This window comes from Martes martes, assembly GCF_963455335.1.
Source record: "Martes martes genome assembly, chromosome: 3".
NCBI classification, from domain to species: domain Eukaryota; kingdom Metazoa; phylum Chordata; class Mammalia; order Carnivora; family Mustelidae; genus Martes; species Martes martes.
Window position 1 is genome coordinate 171,291,883 of NC_137890.1, and position 12,342 is coordinate 171,304,224.

At 37.8% G+C, this 12,342-nt stretch overlaps 1 protein-coding gene across 1 annotated transcript in view; it reads left to right on the plus strand.

The window, feature by feature from the left end:
• BARD1 (BRCA1 associated RING domain 1) overlaps window positions 1-10,277 on the plus strand; it is an 80,613-nt gene extending 70,336 nt beyond the window's left edge. Inside the window, exons 10-11 of the mRNA XM_080798423.1 lie at window positions 6,605-6,702; window positions 7,771-10,277. Coding sequence (XP_080654549.1) covers window positions 6,605-6,702; window positions 7,771-8,103 — 431 coding nt within the window. The 3' untranslated portion in view covers window positions 8,104-10,277. The remainder of the gene's footprint in view (window positions 1-6,604; window positions 6,703-7,770) is intronic.
• Window positions 10,278-12,342: the final 2,065 nt, after the last annotated feature.

The following is a 12,342-nucleotide window of genomic DNA, read 5'->3' on the forward strand; positions in this document are numbered from 1 at the left end:
GGTGCTCTAGGAAGAAACTCAGCTTCTCAAGCTGTCATGACATTTAGAAAGTTTGTCTTCTTTTCCAACTTTCCAAAGATGAATTGGCTAGATAAGGGCTTCTGTCTTTATATGGGAATTAGCACTTGTGTGTGTACTTTGCTGTAGTCAGATATACCCAGTCTTTTGGGTATAGTTCTGTAGACCTAGCAGGTATGTTTTGTTGTGATGATTGTTCTACCAGTCAAAACAAATTCTGATATACGTATTTAAAATTTAAATATATGACTAAAGAACACCAAGTATGAGTTTTTAAATTATTATATTAAGGAAAAGTCTTGAACCACAACTCTAAAAATGCGGATTTTTGGGGGCCACCTGGGAGGCTCAGTCAGATAAGCAGCTGCCATCGGCTCAGGTCATGATCTCAGGGTCCTGGGATCGAGCCCCACATTGGGCTCCCTGCTCGGTGGGGAGTCTGCTTCTCCTTCTCCCTGTGCTGTTCCTCTTGCTTGTACGTGCTCGCTCATGCTCTCTCTCTCTCTCAAATAAATAAATCTTTAAAAAAATAAAAAGGGGATATTGGTATTATTCACAATATGAGGTTTTAGAATTGATACCCAAATTTTGCCTAATAAAATCTTGTGATACAGCCTGTAATATATATCTCTATACTTAAAAATATATTTATTTATTTTAGAGAGAGTGTGTGTGAGCAGGGGAAAGGGCAGAGGGAGAGGGAGAGAGAATCTCGAGCAGACCCTGGCTGAGTGCAGAGCCTGAGGCAGGGTTTGATTTCACGACCTCGAGTTCATGGCCCTGAGACCATGACCTGAGCCAGTCGAGAGTCAAAAACTCAACCGACTGAGCCACCCAGCCACCCCGCCACCCCAGGACAGCATGTAATATATTTTTGTGGTAGAATTTGATCTGTTTTTCAATATGCATTGAATAAAATAAATTCAGCATACTGTCCTATGAAGTTATATGTTATTATATATAAATATGTTTGTAATTGTAATAGTAGCTTAAAAAGTAGCCAGATAACCAATAACCAATAACTATATAAAAGTATTTATATAGAATTACAAAGTTTAACGATCTGTGATAGCATTTTCTCTGATATCCCTAGCCTAGAAGTTTATGATGGCATGAGTGAAACATTTAGCTTTTATTTTATATTTTCATCCTTCATTTCCTTGTCCTTGCACTCTATACTGTGGCATTTCGTAATATTGGGCTTATTTCTTGTACCAGCGCCAGGTTTTCAGAAATTGCAGGGAGAGTGTAAGTTGTTTTTCCATTGTTTTTGTCACTGTTGTGAAAGTTTTTCTGTAATGATTTTCTTTTTTCTAAGGATTAGTGATCTCATAGCTTCTTTCCCTAAAAAGTCCAATAGAAAAGCACTTAAAAAATGAATTATTTTATTTGTACAGCTTGGCTATTCATTTTTAATAGAATCAGAGGGGGAATTTCTCAATGTCTGTTTAACTAATATGCTGTTACTTTGAGCTTCATAAGTGCCTGGTTTGGATCAGTGATATATTTATTAGGACTTTTGATTTTGACATAGAATGATATTTGATTCTTTATTTTTATTTATTTAGGACTTAGGTGTTGGCTGAGAGTGATATTTAATTCTGATTTTCAGTGCTACTTCAGTTACGGATAGCCAGTGGTTCCAGAAAAATAGCAGTTCTTTAAAATAGGGGTTTATTTACTACTCTAGGTTTTGACAAAAGTGAGCAGACTCTGTGGCCTTCCGTGCAAGGGTAGTTTCCCACTTTGGACATTTAAGAGATTTCCATTTTAAAGCTTTATTACATCTTCATTGTATTTTATAATCATTTGTATATAACTGTGGATTTAGGAACCAGTTTTCCTAGTCCTTCCCATTTCCATGATTTAAAACTAGATTTTCCCTTCTAAAACTGGAAAACAGTGGTTAAGCTTAGTATAGATTCACAAACATCATCATCAGTTCAAGAAAATACACATTCTTTGATATATGTGCTATTACGAGGTGTAGGAGGTAAGAGTGGTTACTAAAATTTAAGATAAAGGAATACCTTTCTGTGTAGTACAAACTTCTTTTTAAAAAATTATTGTAGCCCAGTATTCATAAGCTGCATTAGTATGCAAAAATTCCAGGCTTTGCTAAGGTAGCCAGAGCTACTTTTAATGACTTTGAGTTAAGCAGTACTTTGGGAATTGGGCTGCTTACCTATATATAAAAAAGTAATAAATCAGGGCCAAAGGAAAGCTTACCTGAAGTGGTAGACATGATCAGGAATATATGTGGGCTAAAAGAATCTCTGAATTTTAATAAAAGAGGTAATTCATTCCTATATTTCTGCAAAGTGATAGCATCAGTCAAAATATCAAAACATAATGGAACATGTGAAAAGAAAGAAAGGATATGAACTTTTTATAAGGATAGTGGCTCCATACATTTTAATGTATATATCATTCTGGCATAGTAGAAATTTATTTACATAAATAACATAGCCTGTTCATTTAAAGTCATTTTGGTTTGGAAATTATTAGCTGAAAAGCCAATAAGCGGGCTTGCATATGCTTCCGACTTCTTCAAAAGAGAGAATAAGTATCCATCTTTCTGCTATGCTGTTTTAGTGTCTGATGATGGAATAATACCAACTTTAGTAAATAAATATTACAAACAAAACATTTTTTGGTAAAGTTTTAAGATGTGTCTTTTAGTTGGTGGATATGGCCCATTTTAAAATCGATGTACATATAGAGACTAAGGATTATAGTATATATTTACTTTGGATTACTTTATGTCAATGAATGTTATGAAAGTTCTGATATTCTGTTTAACATGGAAGATAGATTTAGGAATTTTCTTGCTACAGTTTGCTTAACTTCTATTGAGTAAATAAAGTCTTAGAATACCATCCATTATCTCGACTTGTTAATTTGGTAATGTTTTGGCTGGTAGATTCTTTCAAATCCATTGATGTTGTTAATGTATCACATTTAAATTGCTGCAAGTTTATTTTAAAGCATCTTATTCTCTTCGGGGTGCCTGGGTGGCTCAGCCCTTAAGCCCCTGCCTTGGGCTCAGATTCCCATCACAGGTCCTGGGATCCAGCCCCGCATTGGGCTCTCTGCTCTCTGCTCTGTGGGAAGCCTGCCTCTCCCTCTACCACTCCCCCAGCTTGTGTTCCCTCTCTTGCTGTCTCTGTCAAATAAATAAATCTTAAAAATAAATAAAGAAAGAATCTTATCCTTTTTTTTTTTTTGACTTGTTTAGTAGATCAAGGTAGTTGGTTTATCTCAAAAGAGGTTCACTAGAAAATTGATATGAATTGATATGTAATTATCATAAATGTCAATAAGTAAGTGTTGAGAAAGAGTAGCAATAAACTTAATGATTCACTAAGACAAAGCCAAATGCATTGTTCTTCCCACTCCTCCTCTCCCACGGCAGTCACTAGTTCTTGCCATTTGGTACGCTTTTTTGTTAATCTCTTAAAAATGAAGATCCTCCTATTTAGTCATCTATTAAGTGATTATAGGACTTATTGTAAGAAGTGTACAGTATGTTAAATCTGAGTAGAGAAAGCCTGACATTTCCTTAGATGCTTTATTTTTTAATAAAAGAATAAAGATTAAAGAAGAATAAAGATTAAAAAACTGATCTACAAGTTGAAGATACCTGAGTTTTTGTTCTTAGTTGTGTCACTGAGAAAACTGCCTAGATCTCTTAACACTTAAGTTTCGGGGCACCAAGATGGCTCATTTGGTTAAGCATCTGCCTTCAGCTCAAGTCATCATCCTGGGGTCCTGGGATCGAGTCGCAGGTCAGGCTCCCTGCTCAGAGTCCACAGAGTCTGCTTCTCCTTCTCCCTCGGCCCCTCCCCCGCTCCTGCTTTTGCTCTCTCAAATAAATAAATAAATAGAATCTTAAAAAAAAAAAAAAGACTGAAGTTTCTTATCTGAAATGAAGAGATTGATTAGAGGAAGCATTAGGCATTTCAGATTGGTAGTCTAAGGGCCAAAGCAAATACAATTTACATGGACAGCTCAGTCCAGTAAACCATTTCCGTTTTGGGTCTTTTTTTCCCCTTACGTTTTGTGTCTTTATGTATGATGCTCATTTTCCTATTGGTTACAGTCACCACGATTTCCTGGCCCTGGAAATCGTGTTCCTTTTATGTTTACATGATGGTTTTGCCCTTGTGGGCATTGAAATTACAACCCTTGGAGTAGATGAGGTCACTCCTAAAGTTTCAAAAAATTCTTGATGTTTTCTAGGCTATGACAGCAACTAACAGAACACTTAGTCACCATTCAAGCATGTTATTAAAGCACTGTTCCTTAATTTTCAGAGGGAAAAATGCTTTATTTTCTTTCTTCTTGATAATGAAGTGGCACAGACAGAGTTGGCAGATTGTTGCTTAGAATAAGAGAATGTCAGAAGAATGTATTCTTAATTCAATGCACTAATTAGAGCACCGGATTTTTCTTTCTTACTCTATAGAAATTTATTGAACAACTGCTATAAAGCTGTAAATTTTATGACTTGAGGCAGTCACGCAGTAGAAGCATTGGTGTCTTCCCATGGGACTGCTGCCCTAACTGTGACTGCCAGATGCTACACTTCTCTCGTTCCCGTATCTGGTGACTGAAGCTAATGCCAGCATATCGCCAGGATCGATAGATACCGTTTTAATATGTTTTTTAAATATGTTTTTAAAATTATTTTTTAAAAATAATCAACCAAGTGAATTTGTAAAATGGGTAAGCAGGAAGCATAGGCCCAGCCCATTTATTTCTGTAATTAAGACATTTGCTCTTCATTTGTTACAGTAGTCACAGGAGTATTCAGTCCTTGGCTTTATATGCTGTCATGTTCATTCATCTAAAGATACTGGTATGAATGCTCTGCGAGTGTCGTTAGGAAAGGAGATTTAGGAAGGGGACTACATGCTTAAGTGATAAAAAGTAAAAATAAGAATTTACATGTAAAATAATGAGTTTAAGGTAAGTCCATTATTGAGCTGGATTGCTAATTTTTTTAGGTTCGTTTTTAATATTAGAAACAGCATATGATGCAATGTACGCACACTGGCATGTTTCTGGTATACTTAGACCTGCTCAAAAATATTGAGACTCATTTTCAGTACACACTATATATTTTAATATTAGGTCCGTTAGAAAGACAGATTTTTACTCAGTGGGCAGTTATTAAAAATTATATTTTAAAGATGCAGTTTTTATTACATGTAGAAACCCAGCAATTTTTACAGAACGATGGTGTTTATGATAAGTTAGAATAATAAGATTCAGAAGTTCAGCATAACAAACTTGGCTAAATAGGTTTTTGTATTAAAAACATTGGAGGAAAGGGATACCAAAACATAAGCAAAATTAACAAATTAAGAATCACATGATAAGGAATTATAGCTATCCCAAGGTGGAGTGTTGAATTTGAGTATGCATTAACAGTCCCAAGTTACGAAAAAATTCAGTCTCTTGACAAAGCTCTGCTTCTGGAGAGATGGAGAATACAGTTGTTAAAATCTCGCGACTTTTATATATTAAGCACTATCTTGGAACATCCCTATTGAAGCAGCTCTGAAGCAGTTGAAATATTCACCAAGTCATCTCTAGACTGGAGAATTCAGCTGTGTACCTGTCAAATTCCAAGCGTGTCCCAAGCTCTGCTTAACATTTAACAAGCACTCTCGAGTCTCTGCTGGGTGGCCGTCTGAGCTAGGCGCGTGGGCAGAAGCACTTTCCTTCTGTCAGCTCACTTTAGAGTCTAACAGGAGGTTAGACCTAGGATGGTGGAAACAAGCAGCGCAGGAGATCAGCCCTCAAGTTTAAATCATTGTGGGCTGAACTAAATGAGGGACTTTTTATCCACTCTCCTTTTCGTCATTGCTATAAATAAAAATTCAGATTTTTATGATTGCACGTGAAATAGCATATTGATTTAGGTTTTTCAGAAGAGAAACTAAAATTAGTGTTCAGTGCCCTTCATTGCTCAGTTCTCCGAAGGAAAGATTTCTTATATTTTCTTCACATGGAAAACCATTTTTTTTTAAAGATTTTATTTATTTATTTGACAGACAGAGATCACAGGTAGGCAGAAAGGCTGGCAGAGAGAGAGAGAGAAGTAGGCTCCCCGCTGAGCAGAGAGTCCGATGTGGGGCTCCATCCCAGGACCCTGAGATCATGACCTGAGCCGAAGGCAGAGGCTTAACCCACTGAGCCACCCAGGTGCCCCTGGAAAACCATTTTTTTTTTAAAATTTTATTTTTATTTATTGGACAGAGAGAGATCACAAGTAGGCAGAGAGGCAATTAGAGAGAGAGAGGAAGAAGGCTCCCCGCTGAGCAGAGAGCCCGATGCGGGGCTCGATCCCAGGACCCTGAGATCATGACCTGAGCCGAAGGCAGAGGCTTAACCCGCTGAGCCACCCAGGCGCCCCTGGAAAACCATTTTTATTAACATTTTGTTTTAGCATAAGTAAGATTTCTTTTTCTGTTTCAGAATAGTAGTTAAAACAAATCACCTAGGTCAATTACTTGTTTCAGTGAGAAACAAATACTCACTTGATACTTACTTTGCTTTTATCCTTTTTTTTTGTTAGGGGTGAAAGCATGTCTCCAGAGAAAAGCATGTGAAAGGGAGGAAAAATATGAGATTCCTGAAGGACCACAGCGAAGCAGGCTCAACAAGGAGCAGCTGGTATTTGTGCTTTGATACTACTTTCGTTGGTCTTATTTTAACTTAATAGTATCACCTTCAGGAAAAACGTCTCTTGCCCTTTCAACAAGTACAGGTGACTGATTAAAATTTTAATTGTGCTTGTTTCAAGCACTTGATTCTGAGAGATGATCACAATGAGCAGTAAAATCCAGAAGATGATAATTTCATACTGTTAATGGATTGTTGGCATCTTGAACCTTCTTCCCATAAGCCTTTCCGAATCTGAGGTAAGTCTCAGATACAGAGAGTAACTTGAAAGAGGACTTATGGCTGCTGCTTGGATTTAGCTCCCATATGGCTGTATTGTCACATATTGCAGTTTTAATGGATAATATTCCATTATCCTGTGTGTGTATATATATTAGAAAGGACAAAGAAAACTTTTCATAAAAGGCAGTTGTGGAACTTTTTCTTTCATAACGCACAAAGTGGTGTGTTTCGTAGCTAATTGGATGCCTGACCATGCCTTCATAGTATATTGGACCCCAGGGAAGACGTATCTGGAACCTTGGAGGCCACACGCCCACCAGGTCTATCCTCGAGACCCGAGGTTGGTCACATATAGGGACCTGAGTAAGGATGGACAGAACTGGGGCAAGAGCCACAGAAATGATGTAACTCGTATAATTTTATTAACTGTGGCTGGGTATCCCTGAAGCACATTTCAGGTCCCCTAGGAGTTTGTGGGCTTTGAGTCCCCCCAAATGTGATAACATTCTGTAAAGTTCGATGAGCAGTTTCTGTTTGCTTTTTAAAACGTGTGTGGATCAGAAACATACACACTCCACCCAACACCTAAAATCTGAGGAGAGTGAAGTTCCTGAGATGGTACATATAGGAGAAAAATTATAACTAGGAGAAAAATTATGACTAGGAAACCTATAAATACATAAGTACTTTTCTTGACCTAAATAATGTACTTGAAATACAGTTTATCCTAGCAGCTTCTTAACAGCTCATGACTATTTATCTTTATTTTCCTCATTCATATGCAGTGTTTTAAAATATTTTGATCTGCTTTTAACAAGCCTTTTCTTGTTGTTGCAGTTGCCAAAGCTGTTTGATGGATGCTACTTCTATTTTGGGGGAACCTTCAAACACCATCCAAAGGACAACCTTATTAAGCTTGTTGCTGCAGCTGGGGGCCAGGTCCTCAGTAGAAAGCCCAAGCCAGACAGTGACGTGACTCAGACCATCAATACGGTTGCGTATCACGCAAGACCGGACTCCGATCAGCGCTTCTGCACACAGTATATCATCTACGAAGATTTGTCTAATCATCGCCCGGAGAGGGTTCGGCAGGGCAAAGTCTGGATGGCTCCTTCCAGCTGGTTTATTGATTGTGTGATGTCCTTTGAGCTGCTCCCTCTTGACAGCTGAATATTGCACCAGATGAACGTTTCAGATTGAACTCACATGGTGTGAGAACCCAGCCATTGCACTGTTTTGATCATTCACGTTTTTATAAATAGGGAGACTCATTCATACATAGTTTTCCCTTGAATTAAAAAAACAAAAGAAAACAAAACTTAACACGCCAGAATTGGAATTCGTTCTGTGTTTACCATTTAGATGCTGAGATTGCTTTGAAGGACTTTTCTTTTTAAAACTGGTGTATATTTTGATTCATCATGTCTTTTTATTCAAATAATCAGCTATCAAAGATTGAGAAGAGTACCAGAACCATTGGTTAAAATACAAGCAGTATCATTACTATCTCAGCCTTTTAATGTTCTTTGATGAAAACAGTCCACGCTTGCCATGAGCAAAAGTACTTGGCATCCTTAGTAAACCAAGAATATTGTCAAATAACTGATTCTGGCTTTATTGTAGTAGAGTACCTAGTCTGAATGTACCACCATAGGTGTTAAATTCTTCTGTCAATTGTCTTCATCTTGCGTTGTGTTTAGTTTCTTAAAATTTACGTGGATGTCAGTTCCTACGTTTTTATCGCTTTTTATCTTAATGTAGTCATCAAGAAATCATGATTTAAACCATAGCATTTTTCCTTGGTGGTGAAAATCAACACTGGACTCGTGGTACATATTTTTATTGTATATACTTGCTTACAGTTAATTAGCAATTTGTGACTGTGTTTATTATCTACAGTATATGTATATATACGTAGAGCATTTTCTCTAACACATTTTAGTATCAGTATTCCTTAGGTCTCACCAGATTAGTAAATTGTCAATCAGATGTTAATTAAATTAGGGGCCAGTCCTTTTGCTGGTAGACCTCACTACATACTGCTAAAATAATTGTTTTGGAAGGTCTTAATTTCTTCTTTTGTGAAGCTTTTTATTTTCCACCTTTAGATTGCTGTGGAGGCAGAAATTGGGGATTATCTGATTAGAACAGATTTTGTCCACGTGATACAAAAGGCTATCACAGTAAGTCTAAACACAGGAGTAGTAAGGGCTTCTAATCCCATGACTGGCAGGGCTGCAGAATAGGAGACACGCCCGAGCCTGGGGAGTCCTGGGGAGGTTACTCTGATTGGAGTGTTCGTGTTTGTGAATGAATCGACAAGATAAATTAGCTCATTTAAAAATATTCGTAAGAATTCTTTGATAAGTCTTCCTGAATATACTTCTGAAGACATGGGAAGGGAGACGCGGTGGGACCTGCCACGTTTGGTCCCTGAGGCTGGAGATTTGTGAAGTACCAGATGAGAGTCTGAAGTGAAGGAACACAGTGAGATTCATTTATTTCTAAGTTTGAGATTCTGCTGATTATTTCAAAATAAATCTTAACTGTAGTTCCTTCTTTGACATGTCACGTTTCCATATCAAGAAACACATTATATAAACACACTGATACACTGTGGACCCTAACCCTCACGGATGGATTAGCTCTGCAGCCCCCTTCAACCAGTAATGTGTTTGTCCCACATTACATTCTAATGGAGAATGATGAACACCAGAGCATCAAGCAAATCTGGGGGGTTAGATAATGTCTGGATTAAATAATTCAGGGCTCTCTGGGATTTCGGTTGTCATTTTTGATTTATAACTGACTTGTGGTCACTGTCTGTTGTCTCATCGGTCACATTCCTAGCCAGGTGTGTGTCTGTTCCTCTGATGTGGACCCTGTTTGTAAAACAGCTTTGGGAGTTGCTGCCCAGTCTCCATTCATTTTCTTGGTTTGTCCCCCTCCCTCGATGTCCCCCACTATTAAGTGGTTTTATTTTGTGTTTCTTTAAATATTTATTTTGACAGCAGTTGGTTGATGTTAAGCTCTTGAACCTTGTAATTTCTGTGTAGATATGCTTGTAGCTGTTTTCATTTTTCAATCACAGATTCAAGCTTCCCTTTTCTTGACTATAACTCATTAAAGTTATTTGTGTTTCTGTATTTCTGTATCTTCTTATAGAAGTAGTTTACTTTTATTCTGGGCTATTGAAGAGTGAGACTCAGTAAGACCTTGGAGGAGACCTTTGAGCTAACAAAAGCTTATCTTTTGGAACACTTAACACATTGTAGTTAATTTTGGATAGAAATATTTCTTAACTATATTAGATACTTTACCACCTTAAATAAACTGTCTGAGTACAATGTAACCTTGATAGTTTGGAATCATCATTAGGAGGGTCAGTGACTACACACAGTGATTCCTTTATGGTTCTATTAAAGCCAGAGGGTCGTCAGCTTGTCCACAGTATCACATGGCTGCTTTCTACTGCCTGCATTTTGTAGCTTCTTCCCTTGGCAGCTGCTACTTTGTAGCTACTTTTCTATTTCCTTTTTAAAAAACATTTTTTTTTTTAAAGATTTTACTGATTTATTTGAAGAGAGCCAGCTTGCAAGGGGAGGGGCAGAGCCTGATGTGGGGCTCGGTCCCAGGCAGCTGCTTAACTAACTGAGCCACCTGGTATCCCCACTTACCTATTTCCATTAGTACTTCACCCTATCTAATTTTCTTTTCTTTTGACTTGCTAAGGAATGAAAACCAGGCAAGAACCATATTAAAATTATGAATGAGTTGAGGATAAATAAGCCATGTGTGATGGTTTTGATGATTCACCTAAGATTTTTATAGAAAAGATTTACCATTTATTCCACCTGTCTTGATTTCTTTTGAGCCTGCTTTGTGAATTTTGTGATTAAGTGACCTCTGCACAGGTGAAGATTATCTTCTGCAAGGTTTGATGTTTCTGTGGGAATGAGAAAATGCAGGGAGGGGCAGTCACGCCACACATTAGCTGTAATTACTTCCTTGGGTTGGGGCAGAAAAAGTCTGTTGTGATCTGAAGGTTCATGGACCTCATGACAGCCACAAATGTGTATTCTCTAACCAGAACACAAAATGGTGGGAAGTGGTGCTTATTTTATTTAATAACTGTAAGCCACTATTTTGTTTGAACTACAAATTGTGAACCTCATGTGTGATCACATTATAAATGAAAACTAAGTTCTAATTTTTTTTCAGTCAGTTAATACATACTGTGGCTACTTGGTTACATGCTTTCTTATGAATTAAGGATTGTCGATTATGTCACTTTCTAAGGCACATACTACACTTTCCTGTTATTAGAATAGCAATGTGGGAGAAGTTGAAGGCACTAGACCTTTCTGACCTTGACCTGGCTTAAAAGGTTGACAACTAACTCCACCAGACCTGAAGAGGATTCCTTTGGCCCCAGTGCTCCTGTGGGCCTGTGTAGTTTACTTCCAGAAGGTCAGTAAGCCTACTGTCAGACTTGGAGACTGGATTATAGATAGGTTGGACTGGCGAGCTGAGAGGTAGGACATGACTCCTGCATAGGCTTTGGGTTCAGTTGGACTAGGGTTTATCATCTCTACTAGCTAGCCTGTGTCTGCAGTTACGAAGTGGGAAAAATAGTCTCCATCTCACATGGGCAAAAAGACGGACAAGAACATCGAGCACCTTGTTTGGGCGTGTAGAGGATCATCTTCCAAAACCTTGGTGAGCAATATGGATCAGAGACCGCTCTAAAAGCTGTTCATTAGAAGGTGACTTTTGGTAGCATAGCTCATTTCAATTCTCAATAGTCCTGGCTCTTGTCCCCAACTCCTGCTCAACTGCTGGCTGTCCTGTCTTCACTTTGCTGGGCTGTGCTTTTTTTGTTTTGTTTTTTGTTTTGTTTTGTTTTTAACTCAATTAATTAACGCATAAATGCATAAATGTATTCTTGGTTTCAGAGGTACAGGTATGTGATTCATCAGACTTATATAACACCCAGTTCTCACTATGTCGCATGCTAAATGTCCATCCCCGTTACCCCATTCCTCCACTCGCTCCACTCAAGCCACCCTCAGTTTGTTTCCTATGATTAAGAGTCTTGTGGTTTGTTTCCCTCTTTGTTTTTGTCTTGTTTTATTTTTTCCTCTCTTCTCCTATGATCCTCTGTTTTGTTTCTTAAATTCCACGTCTGAGTGAGATCATATGATAATTGTCTTTCTGTGATTGACTTATTTCACTTAGCATAATACGCTCTAGTTCCATCCAGGTCTTTGCAAATGGCAAGATTTCAATTTTTTGATGGCTGTGTAATATTACCTTGTATATATGTACCACATCTTCTTTATGCATTCACCTGTTGATGGACATCTGGGCTCTTTCCATAGTTTGTCTGTTGTGGATATTGCTGCTATA